General features: G+C 32.5%; 2 protein-coding genes across 3 annotated transcripts; both read right to left on the minus strand.

Moving 5' to 3' along the window:
- Window positions 1-929: 929 nt before the first annotated feature.
- On the minus strand, window positions 930-4,841 carry LOC107423027 (uncharacterized). Of its 2 annotated transcripts, XM_016032538.4 has the most exons (11): window positions 4,468-4,837; window positions 4,192-4,239; window positions 3,858-4,034; window positions 3,672-3,738; window positions 3,127-3,191; window positions 2,685-2,763; window positions 2,182-2,300; window positions 2,008-2,087; window positions 1,840-1,909; window positions 1,386-1,463; window positions 930-1,291 (listed from the first exon to the last, which is right to left on the minus strand). In XM_016032538.4, exons 1-11 carry the CDS (start codon window positions 4,693-4,695, stop codon window positions 1,226-1,228), a joined length of 1,077 nt encoding a protein of 358 aa, XP_015888024.1. In that variant the 5' UTR covers window positions 4,696-4,837; the 3' UTR covers window positions 930-1,225. The 2 variants fall into 2 exon arrangements, with proteins under 2 accessions (XP_015888024.1, XP_015888025.1); XM_016032539.4 differs by lacking the exon at window positions 4,192-4,239 and having other exon boundaries at window positions 4,468-4,841.
- Window positions 4,842-5,499: 658 nt separating this feature from the next.
- Window positions 5,500-11,301, minus strand: LOC107423023 (protein phosphatase 2C 70). Its single transcript, XM_016032531.4, has 13 exons — window positions 10,926-11,301; window positions 9,539-9,710; window positions 9,252-9,425; window positions 8,974-9,149; window positions 8,719-8,877; window positions 8,001-8,144; window positions 7,852-7,913; window positions 7,184-7,319; window positions 6,793-6,887; window positions 6,420-6,535; window positions 6,208-6,337; window positions 5,790-5,844; window positions 5,500-5,690 (listed from the first exon to the last, which is right to left on the minus strand). The coding sequence occupies exons 1-13, from the start codon at window positions 11,055-11,057 to the stop codon at window positions 5,556-5,558; spliced, it is 1,686 nt and encodes a 561-aa protein (XP_015888017.3). The 5' UTR covers window positions 11,058-11,301; the 3' UTR covers window positions 5,500-5,555.
- Between the last annotated feature and the right edge of the window lie 1,068 nt (window positions 11,302-12,369).

Here is a 12,369-nt window from a genome sequence, read left to right on the forward strand (position 1 = left end):
GGCAACCCACGTTTGCGTTAACGTAATGTCCGTGTAAGTTGCGTTGTTACAAAATTAGTTTTGTAAGATATGTGTAATATAGATTTAAAAAAAAAACAAAAAAAAGATGTGTAATATATAATAATTATTATTATTATTATTTTTTTTTACTGATTACATATCTCTAGACATTTTTTGTTTCTCTGATAGATTCGAATTCAATATACAAAACATAAGTAGAATTGTTCTTATCAACTGAACTACCTCACTCGTTTTATAATAATTATATTATAAAATTCAAATTATATACAAAAATTTAAGTTATAAACTGAAATTATTTGCACTATTAATATCGTTTATTGAATTTTTAATTAATATTATTTTTGTATTTAATACGATAGTTTTTTTTTTTTTTACTTTTTAGGAAACTATAATAGTAACTTTATACCCATATGTGAAATAATATTTGTTTCTTGATAGAGAAAAAAAATAAATTAAACAGGTCATATCATATTATATTTTAGGTTCGTCAATTATTTATTTTAGCAAAAACAGAAAATAAAGGTAAGTTATTTAAATATTATTGTAACGGATAATATTTAAGTAAAAACCGTCTACTATTATTGGAAAATAAAAAAATAAAAAAACTTGCTTAAAGATCTTTTATTTAAAATTTTTTTTTCTCATATTATATTTCGTTTTTTCATAATTTTCTTTTAACTAATTAATAAAAAACAAAAGTACATTCTTTCATCAAATAGATTTAGAACTCATTCACCAAAAGAAAAAGAAATACATTTCTAACTCTAAACCCTCGTCGCTCTCAAGATATGCCGCGGCCATTAGGCTTTCCATTTTCATTCGGCCATCACAATCTGTAAACTGTAATACAAAATGGAACTCCATTTTCTTCTTGCAATAGTAGATTAACACATTACAAAATCTCAAAATAATCAAGTAGGGGACTAATTTGATTAATTTCAACTATAAAATGATTAGTTTTACAAACATATCATGATAAAGCCATGTCTGATAATCACCAGCTACCTTAGAAAGGGGCACTGATCATTTCTCAAATACCTACCTCTAGATAGAAACTATTGATTTCAACAGAAAAAAGAAAAAGGAAGAAAAATTCTTTGGGGAATATTTTCTATCTTCAAGCTATAGAAACAATTCATTTCAGCAGAAAATAGAAAAAGGAAGAAAAATTCTTTGGGGAATTCTTTTTATCTTCAAGCAATAGTTAAATTCTCTGCAAAGCTCGGTTGATTGGCTCTTGGAAGTATTGAAGGGATATAAATATTGCTTCCTATTCATGAACAAGGCAATAAAGAAAAAAATCGTAAGAAGAAAGATTTTTCATAAGTAAATGATATATGCAGAATGAATATAAACTAAAGTACCTCTGTTCGAATTGTTCGACTCCCCTGATGTGGACATGTGTTCAAATATTGATCAAATACTTCCCGAGCGTCTTTTACCTTCCATTAAAGGGCAATGAAAAACATCATTCAATACATTGTTTTTCCATCTCTTTTTCACTTCATTGAACAAGCAACAAGAAGTTGTGACTAGAATAGATTGGAAACCTTCCAATTTCATGATATATCAAGCAAAGGATGAATGGAGGACATAATATTAGATAACAAGAATAAAAGAAAAGCAAAATTGGAATAACATGCAAAGCAAGACTCTCTCTTGAAGTTGTAAATGATTATCATTCCAACGGAGTCCTTCCAATGGGGACGGTGAAAATGTATTTTCTATCTTCTACTCAAGAAAGAAACTATTTGCATTATCTATAAAAAGTTTATTGTGGCAGATCTTGGAAAATGGAATGGATGGTGCATTGTATACCTTTATATTATTATCCTCTTCAATGCTCTCTTCCAACCCAGCAAGTCCACCAAAAGCAATCAATAGATGCCTAGCAAATCATAAATACAATTTTAATGACCAAAGGACAAAGAAGTAGACAAGAAACACTTCAAGTACCCATACAGAGAGAAAAAGCACCAATCAAACCTGAAGGTAGGTATGGTAAGACTAGATGAGTTGACAATCAAACCATGCTCCGAGGTCCCAATCAAATGATCATAGCCACCCTGCAGTGTAATAGCAGATTTAGATAAAATATATCTAAACAGCTATATCAGAATGAGAGAGTGAGAAAGAGAATGAATTCAGAGCATGTAATACCTTGTATGGGCATTCTGCTAACACTGAACTTAAATTGGAAGCATATCGCACTTTATATCCCCAATATGTTCCAGCTTGTTCCCTAGGCTTAGAGGACGGTACAATCTGGTGGGGTGAATCTACCCAAAAAAAAAAAATAATAATAATAATAATAATAAATAAATAAAAAAGAAAAAAAGAAAAAAAGAAGAAGTCAGAGCCTAATGCAGAAGCATTTCAGAAATATAAAATCATAAAATTCAAGAATATGACTTCGTAATCACATAAAGATTTCAAATGAATGCATAAAGACATAATGCCAACATGATATTCATGCAAGCCATACACCCCCCCACCCCCTCAAGAAAAGAGAGTGAAACAATAAAAGACACAAACGTAAAATTCACACACCTAACTCAACAAAATACAGTAAGACATATCCATATTCACAAATCTAAACTAGCATATTAAAACGCAACTTACAAAGGTAAAGTAATTCAGAAAAAGGTACATAATTTTGTTACCAGTATCCAAATATCGATTGGCTCCCATAGCCACCGTAACTCTTGTTCCAGGATCAATTACTTGATCAATAATGATACTCTGCACATTTTAGCACCATAATCATAAATAACTAGCCCATTGTGACTTTTTATGTAGATCTATTGTTGGAGGGGTAAATATTCCAATATCAAAAGAATTACAAAACAAACCTAGTGCAATATCTTAACATATCTTACACAGATTAAAAGAAAAAAATTATGCTAGACAAGTTCATAAATTGAGCAGTGCGTACAACTTTCCATGCCAAAAAGGCAACCATTAAAAAAATAAAATAAAATAAAAAAAATAAAGCCTTCATGTTCAGAGAACTAGGGAAGAAAAAAAAAACAAAAGAGTGAGATAGCAGGTTTAAATGGAAAAACTATAATACAGAATACACATAATTACAGAAGAGGATTTTACCTTACTCAAACCCACATCAACCAATGTTCCTACAGGGTTTGAAACTCTTTCCTTCAGCGTGACACCTATAGGGTTGCAACAAGACGTCATATATTTGTCCACAGGTCTAAATTAAGGATAAAACCAAAGAAAAAGAACTAGTGAAAGAGTAGTAATCCAAATTGTGAACCAATCATCTAAGGTATATATATATTTTTTTCCTTGCTAAGATATATTTTTTCTTCTCCCTTTCTTTCTTTCTTTTCCCCTTTTTGTCTCAGTAATGACCGTTGCAGTTGGTTGTATATACCAATTTCATAGCCATTAGATTGATCCAATTTAAAAGATATAATGCATTTTGACAATCCACACCAAGCACAAAATTTGCCATTCAATCAACAAAGTTGAAACTTTTTAACTTTACTATACAAGTTTTTCTAATATTTCTTTCTGACTCTATCTCTTTCATAGTCTTTGATCAAAAGCTCATTCAGTGGTTTATGTTAATGCATTACATGGAGGTGAAAGATATAAACCAAACTTCTTAGTAAACCAAAAGGGCAAACCTTCCCGGAATGGAGCCCATTCATGTTTACGCAGATGATGCGGTGCGTCAAGCGGTGGCAACATACCCTGTAAAATTGCAAGGAAAAAAAAAATATTTTTATATATATATATCCTTAGTTCACCCCATATTAAAAAAAAAAGGAAAATAAATAAAAAAATTCTAGCTTTATGTGAAAATTTCCCACCACAAATCTTAAGCTGTTATGCCTTGGAAATAGAGCTTTTCTCAAATATTGTGGCGTCTCAAGGTACTGCAAGATTCTCATAAGAAAAGCTGCACCATTTTCATTGTCGTCCGAGTTCTCTGCTGCTGTAGTGCCATAACTATTTGCCGAATTACCATTGCTGTCAAATACTACCACCTGCATACGAATCGCAGCCGAAATTTCAAACAAATTCTAACACCTTCTAACACCAATTGCCATATTGAATGCTCTATTAAATTTTTTTTTACAAAAAAATATTTATACATATATATATATATATATATCAGAGGAAGAAGAAAAAAAGGAGAGAAACCTCATCGATTCGGAAAATGGTTACGGCACGAGCAATCTGACCAGCCAACTTCCAGAAAAAGCGTAAAACAAAAACTCAAGCATTTTAATGCAATTTCAATCAGATTCATTCATAGCATCCTAAAAAATGTAATACGAAGATGAAAGAAAGGAGGAAAAATCAAATGACATTGAGCAGCAATAGCATTAGATACTTTCCAGAAAAATAAATATTCTCAGCAACCAAACAGAAAAGTTATAAAAAAAAAAAAAAAAAAGAGTAGGAAAAAATGATTACTCGGGTGGCGAGTTCGAGGGATTGAGCGTTGTCGATGATGGAACCAGGCACGGCTACGGTAACTGTAGGTATGTGCTGGGTTTCGTCTCCGTCTTTAACAACCGTTTTCTTTTTCTTCTTCTTTTTGTTAGAGTCGCCATTAAGAACAAGCTCAGCTTCGATTTCTGGCTCTGGTTTTTCAGCTTTGGGCGCTTCTGCTTCTCTTTCCCTTTTCTTCTTCTTCGCCATTTTTGCTTCTTGTAATGCTCTGTCGTTTTAGCCCCAATACTACTAGACACGACGCACTAATTTGGAGCCGCGCTTTTTACAAAAGGGTTTTTGGATTTTGATTTAAGAGCTGGGTTTTCTTTTCGGCTTTAAATTATTTGCAACCGTTACATTATTGCAAGTTTTGCCACTAATTAACCTTAGTGATATCCGGACCCAAGATAAAAATTTTAAAAAATAAAAATAAAAATAATATCAATTGTGCACGTCGTGTGGTGCTTAAAATTTTAACTTTTAAATTATTTTCAATATATTTTTTATTTTTTAATGTTTATTCCAAACTAAGTAGGAAACTTGAAAGCTTAGGGTTATAAATATACATATATATATATATATATATATATATATATATATATATTTTCAATCAAAAGGTTATAAACATAATTCAAGAGTTAAAACAAGTATTTAAAGACAAAAGTTAATAAAACAAAATATCGCTTATTGAGAAATTGTCAAGGACAGAGGCGTGTGAAACTTCAAAGAATTGAGGAAGAGTATTTTAAATTTCATTGTGAAACAAATGTTCATCCAAAATTAATATTAAAGAGGAACAAAAGTATATATTTAATTTTGTAAAATGAAAAACATCTTTATAAATCAAATGCACCCCTTTCAACCCAAAAAAATAAAAAAAGATTAAACTAGTTTTATGTGGAAAAACCAAAAAACCAAAGGACAGATAACTACAAAGATATATATCTGGATTTTTATTTTAGGCTTTTTTTTTTTTTTTTTTTTGGGACCAGAAACAAAAAGGCCCCTCGATTGCTATAACACTATAACTTGGTCATTTCCATATATCAACAATCAACTTTACAGGACTATCTGCATGAAGGGTCAAAGTCTAAAAATATTACAGATGTATTATCCTTTGTTCGCAGTGTTCTAGCCTCACTCAACAACAAATTAGCAATCTTATCTGCTGAATTCTCCGTCTCTGATACTCTCTCCCTCATCTGTGCAGCACAACAAAAGCAGATAGTTTCTAAGAAAAGAAGGACTTGAAAGAATATGTATTTCGCCTTCTGGCAAAATACCAAAAATAAAAATAGTACCTGAAGGACTAGCTGAACAGCCTTCTTGACACTAATAACATCCCATAAGCCATCACTGCAATGCCAGAACCCAGAATTATGTCTATGAATAGGTCATCAAGACAAGGAGAACTTCTTGATGAATATTAACCTACTAACATATATACATGGTCGTATTATGATGGAAAAACTACACTACCTTAAAGCAAGGCCAACAAACTAAAAACTAATCTAACATATATACATGGTCGTATTATGATGGAAAAACTACACTACCTTAAAGCAAGGCCAACAAACTAAAAACTAACTGTAAGAAGAATAACTTTATAGATAGAGATTACTGAGAATTAGTCACATAACATTTTACAAATTTATTAGCGAAGACACCAAAATAAAATAAAATAAAATTTAAAAATTTTTTTAAAAAAAAAAAAAAAACCTCGCTAATAGTGCAAATGTGTTGGTTGCTCGTTCAACATGCACAACTTCACTTATGTATGGCTCTGAACTGAACCGAGAATCCTGCTGTTTAAGAAATTTGTCTCCGAGCATTCGAGCAAGGTTCAAACCTTAACAAGGGGAGAAAAAGAATGAGAGCAGTTATCAGAATAAAGATAACATAATACACAACCAAATGATGTTTCCTTTTACCACATAGACGAGTTTCCCCATCTTTCAATGGCTCTCCAATTTCTTCCATTCTAAGTCGTTCAGTATAACTCGCTACTCTATGGTCCCCTGTCATCTTAATTTGTTTCCCATCAACACTGCCACAGTTATATCAGTTTAGTATAAGACAGGGTGCTACAGGGACAAATCTCAAGCAATTTCTCAGTTCATTTTAATATTTATGTACGTTGTACAAGAAATTCAACACTATCAGATAAATCAATTCACCAGGTGAGAGAAGTACAACAATTTGGCAGAATGCAGTAGTAGATAGTGTAGTAAAACTACAATCTCACATACTGCACAGTGATATATTAGCCCCAGAACCTATGAGTGGAACAACATGAAAACATACTTGATCACACATGCCGAGTCCCCAACATTTGCACACTGTGCAAAGAAATTTTCATCACCATCAGTCCATACCAAAAGCAGTGTTGCAGTACAACCCTGCAAAGAATTAGTTATTATCATAAGCAAAGTCCAAACCAAAGCCTTCACCTCTGTAACACAGAAATTTGAAAGGTATCATCAGAGCAAAGAATAGTAAGGTAGTGTTGTTAAATTTCCTAATAGACCAACAGAATAAGTCAATAACATAGATATCAAAGCATCACTTCCTCAATATACGTTACCATACCGTTACATACAGACAACATATATAGATGTGCAAGATATCCCTTTCAGTTCAAAATAGTTTTTGCACATAATGAATAAACAGAACAACAAAAAGTGGGGGCAGAAACCTCATAATAGTGATTCATGCGTTCCTCTGTCCTTGCAAATGCATCCCTTAGAACTTCAGAAGCATCACATTGTGATAAAACCCTCTCCCTTGTATGGGAATCCGACAAAATGGCAGTGACTATCTCAGGTAGAAGTCTGTGGAATAGAATCAGCAGACTGTAAGTGCTGATGTATCAGATAGAAACCAAGAATCAGAAATTAAGGAATAACCCAGTGATTTTAGGTACATGTAACCTCAATATATCTATGCATGTTACCGGAAAGCACATATATGGGCTTACTTCTTAATTATTATTTTATCGCTTTAATTTATTTTTCTGAAAATTGCATTATGTATGAGGTTTATCTATTGACACTCAAAATCCTTGGAGATCAAATTTTCCTTTCTAGCACTTAACAATCTGAGCTTCCTTGGATAAGCATTCTATCCCTTACCCAAAAATAAATAAATAAATTGCAAGCAAATCACTAGGTGAAAGAATTTGTGAATGACAATGGTAAGGTAATCATTCAAAATTGCAAAAGAAATCTGTACAAAGTTGCATCCAAAATGGCATACAACCAAGTTAGGCGACATGACGTACATATACAAGCATTTCATTCTTATTGCTGAAGGCCAACTAAATCACCAAAGACATTTAGATAACATGCAACAAAAAAAACTAACTTGCTAGCAGATTTGGCAGCCCCTGCTCCACCATGACCATCACAGACACCAAATATTCCAAACTGCAATGTAGTATTTTAGTTCAGTTAGCACGATTATTTAGATATAAAATTTTTCCAAACATAATCCTAATTCACTAGCTTCCAAACCTGATCAACACCAGGAAGAGGCCATTGATAATAGCACACATCTTCCATAGGAAGCTTCTTTGCTCCACGACGCAAAGCCATAGGATCTGAAGCCACACCAACTCCAAATGGGACCTGACACTCAGTTCGAGATGTAATATGAACCTGTAACAGAGGATGGGTAGTGATTAAAGGAATTACTAAACGCAGCATCTCAATTATACAAATTTTCTCCTTGCAAAATTATAGTCCAACCAATTCAGCATCCTAAACATAAAATAAGCAATTAAAGGCAATCACAGAAAGAACATTATATATTAAATTACATAATTGAATAACATAAGTAATTACTTAGGCATACAAAATTTATTACATCCCATGTCTACTGCTTCTCAAATAGGTGTAATTAAATTAGTCCTCACGCTTCTTACAAATGCAGATTATGAATGAGAGGGCATACATGTCTCCAAAGTGACATACAGACACAACTGCTAATTATTCTTTTGTTTTTAATATAATTTTTCCCCCTGTAGCTATGGTATCCTATAAAATTTTCTAAAGAAACTCATGATCATAGAAAGATACTACATCCACAGTTCCACATTGGAAGGTCTATTTTCATTGTTTTATCATGTTTGACCTTACTATAACATAATTATCAACCAAAACCATACAACTCAATTAAAGAAGAGGCTAAGTGTTTCATACTTGAATCACATACAGAAGCAAGTTGACTTACAGCAACTTTTGAGGTTGTTCCAAGAGTTATTATGTCTCCATTTGCAATCTCAACTGGATCACCCCAATGCCTACTACCAGAATCAGGATGATTTATTGGCTGAGAGTTCAGAAGTGTTCCATTAAGGCTACCCATATCTACCAATTCCCATTTCAAATTCTGAAGCCAATATTACAAGTGCCACATCATTAGAATACAATATTACATTTCAAAGCCAAATACAAGTCCAATTAACCTGGTGATAAAGAAGTTTACATTTAAATTCCAATTTATCAATGCATGCTTCCCTGAAACCTCTGAATCCTTCAATAATATATCGCTAGGAGAAACCCTTCCAAAGGTTACAGGAAGCTTAGAGGTACTTGTTGAATGTACAGAGAAACGAAGCCCACGACAAGGACCAGAGATAACCTCCAATGTGAGGCTGCTTCCTGCACTTCTAGCAGAAATATATGATTGGCATGCTTTACATATAAACAAATAGAAACTCATTTGTATATTAACCTCAGCAAGTGAAAGAAACAAGAAATTACTTTGTCCAGGAATATCCTTAGCGCCAAATACTTTAGATTTGTCATATTCTGAACTCAGTCTATCTTGTTTCTGCTCTTCCGCTAACTGATGTGACAAAAACGGATGCTTAAGTGTCTGGCCAACTGAAACATCTTCTGAAGCATCAGAAATCACATCTAGAACCAAGGTATCACCTAGCAAAGTGAAGAATAAAATATTTATTATATTAACGAGTAAAATAGCATTACAAAATTAAATCTTAAAAGGGAATTGCTAGAAAGAAAAATAGCACGATAGCATCAAATACCCTGAGTCAAATTAGTAGCCGCAGTGGGAAGCCTCTGCTTAACAAGTCCAGATGGTCGGGGAGAACTCTGGAAACATGCTCCCTCTAGATCATAATCTCTTGGCAATTCATTACTTTGATCTCTGGTATGATCAACATCATCAGAGACAAGGGGTCTCTCTAGCTCGGAAACCTAGAATGGAATTGCAAAGGGTGAACAGCATGAAAGTTACAAAGTAAGCAAAATTAAAAAATGAAATTCAACAGGACTACAAGGTCTCTAGCTACTTATAATCAATAAAATGTAAAATGATCTGTATAAATTAGCACAAGTCTACAGCTTCACTTTAATGCAAAGACACTGCTGCAGACTTCCAGTCCTGAGCAGTGTCTGGCCCATGTAAGACTAAGTTATCATGCTTTGGTGATGGAGGATAAAATATCCAATGGAGGAGATATTGCGCAAGAGAAACCCTAAATTGACATCTACAAGAGGTCAAGATTTAATAATTTAAATATTTGATAAAAGCATTAGCAATAATGTGAGATTTTTTTACCTACGCCAATATTAAAAGTAAAAATAACCAAATTTTGGGATGGGTAAACATTCAATTCCAATCACAAAAATTAGGTTCCTAAGTCCTAAGAAAAACTTTTAACAATTGAACATATGAATTAGTGATTTCCTTCCATAGCAACATTCAATAACATAAAACACACACACACACAGAGGAGAAGCAAAAGATGCTCCATTTTTATTTTTTGGAAGCTCCCCGCTCTAACAAGAAATCAAGGTGGTTGAATGAAGAGAACAGTTTAGGCCATGCCACTAACTTAAATACCAAACTGATATCAGAAATCAGATTTGATCCCAAATCTGAAACTAATGCCATCTTAAACAATGCATTATAGCATAAACCAGTATTGATCACTTCAGGTTCACTAAAACGAATGAATATCAAACACAAAATTTTTGAGCCAAAAGAGAAATTAGATCATTTCCATCACCTATAGTATCTACGAATCATCATAAATCACACTGCCACTTATCCAAACGCTTAACATGCATTCGAAGCGAAACACACCAAAAAAAAAAAAAAACACACAAAAAAAAAAACAAACATATATAACTTAAAACTAAGTAAATTTAAATCAAGGTCAAACTCCGATGCATCATCAATGATCCTAAAAATTACCGATAAGTTTTAACACGGTTTCTACACAACCAAAGCCAGAGCATTTTACAGTTTTAACAAAGCCAAATTCCTACTTACGAAGTTCAAAAAACGAGATCGCCAAAACCAAAAACGAAAGAACGAAAGAAAGAAAGAGAAAAAGATGATAGATTGGCAAATTTGGCCAAAAACAAAAAAAAAAAGGATTGGATTGGATTGGATTGGATATATACCTTGACAGAACGAGAAGGGGAAGAGGAGAAGAAGAAGCGCCATGGTTTGCAGGCGAGGAAGATGAGGATTAGGATCAGAAGCAGCATAAGGAGGAGGAGACCGACAATGCTCTCTAACATCCCCATCGTCATCCCGACACTCTCTCCAGCCCCCTGAGAAGGTAGAGATTGGCTTTGGGTTTGCGAGAAGTTCGCTTTGAAATGGTCGCACCAAAAAACAAACAAACAAAACAAAAAATTTTACAATTTTATTTTTCTAATTTATTGGTTTAACTTTTTTATTTTATTTTTTAAAGATTAAATTCATGTTGTTATAATCTATTCCACATTTTATACTTTATTTTTGTACGTTTTTAATACTCGAATTGATACATCCCGACTGGTCCGGCTTTTGGATTTTGGATTTTGGATTTTCTTATTTTATTGTTGAACAAATTCTTCAAAAATTAAAAATTATATGTATATTTAGGCAGTTGACATGCAGGCATTTAATTAATTAATTAAATAAATAATATAAATGAGATCAGAACCCGTCGAGAATCTATTGGATGGCACGGACGGGTGGGATATTCTAGACTTTGTAGACCCACACGGTTTTGTCTGGCCAGTGTGATTAGGCCTGTGGGTCCAGCACCTTTGGACCTGTTTGTTCTTTCAGGCCCAAATTCTGGCCCAAAAGTGTTTGGTGGCAAATTCTCTCTTTGCCAGAAAAGGTTTGGTCTTAAAGCTGTAATTAATGGCTTTGGGGTAGTTTTTATTTAATTTTTTTTTTTTCAACTCACAATGATGTAGAATTTATTGGGTTTGAAATTTTGAATGGGATAATAATGCACCTACTTCTTATTGCTTAACAAGCAAAAATCCTTGTAATGTGAATTTCACTCTATTCCAATTGCTTAACAAGTTTTTTTTTTTTTTAAATCTTTTTTTAGATGGCTAAAAACTCAAAATAAATAATAAAGGTTAAATAGAATAGATAGAAAAAATAGAATAGATGGAAAGCATAACGATATTTGTCTCTTACGATCGTTTTCATGGTAATATTTATTTTTTCTGTTATTTATTTAAAAGACATCTTAACCATAATATTTTTGTATTCTATTATTTATTTAAAAGACATCTTAATTGTAGTATTTGTTAATTTTGCTTTTTATTTAAGTTAGATCAAGTAGATACTAAACAAAGCAAAATGAAAACTTAATCATTCTAGCTTATGATGAATGAATATCATGTACAGATATGCACTGAAAAGTGATAATATTTTCATATCATTGGTTTACCATTTGATGAAAGAATAGCATATGAAAGGTATATTGAGATAAAATATGTATTGCCATTTGAAGAATGAAAGAGAAGCTTTTGAGATATATATATATATATATATATATATATAAGCAGAAATATGCAAATTTTCAAACATAAAAACGTGAATAAACAAAGGCAA

Source organism: Ziziphus jujuba, chromosome 3 (assembly GCF_031755915.1).
Source record: "Ziziphus jujuba cultivar Dongzao chromosome 3, ASM3175591v1".
NCBI lineage: Eukaryota > Viridiplantae > Streptophyta > Magnoliopsida > Rosales > Rhamnaceae > Ziziphus > Ziziphus jujuba.

Coding starts and splice junctions, on each gene's coding strand:
- LOC107423023 (XM_016032531.4), bottom strand. CDS start 11,057: ATGACGATGGGGATGTTAGAGAGCATTGTCGGTCTCCTCCTCCTTATG. Junction 6,888..7,183: donor GCATGAATCACTATTATGAG/GTTTCTGCCCCC, acceptor AATTCTTTGCAG/GGTTGTACTGCAACACTGCT. Junction 6,536..6,792: donor GACTCGGCATGTGTGATCAA/GTATGTTTTCAT, acceptor TAACTGTGGCAG/TGTTGATGGGAAACAAATTA.
- LOC107423027 (XM_016032538.4), bottom strand. CDS start 4,695: ATGGCGAAGAAGAAGAAAAGGGAAAGAGAAGCAGAAGCGCCCAAAGCT. Junction 3,192..3,671: donor ATGGGCTCCATTCCGGGAAG/GTTTGCCCTTTT, acceptor GCAACCCTATAG/GTGTCACGCTGAAGGAAAGA. Junction 2,088..2,181: donor TAGCAGAATGCCCATACAAG/GTATTACATGCT, acceptor ATTACACTGCAG/GGTGGCTATGATCATTTGAT.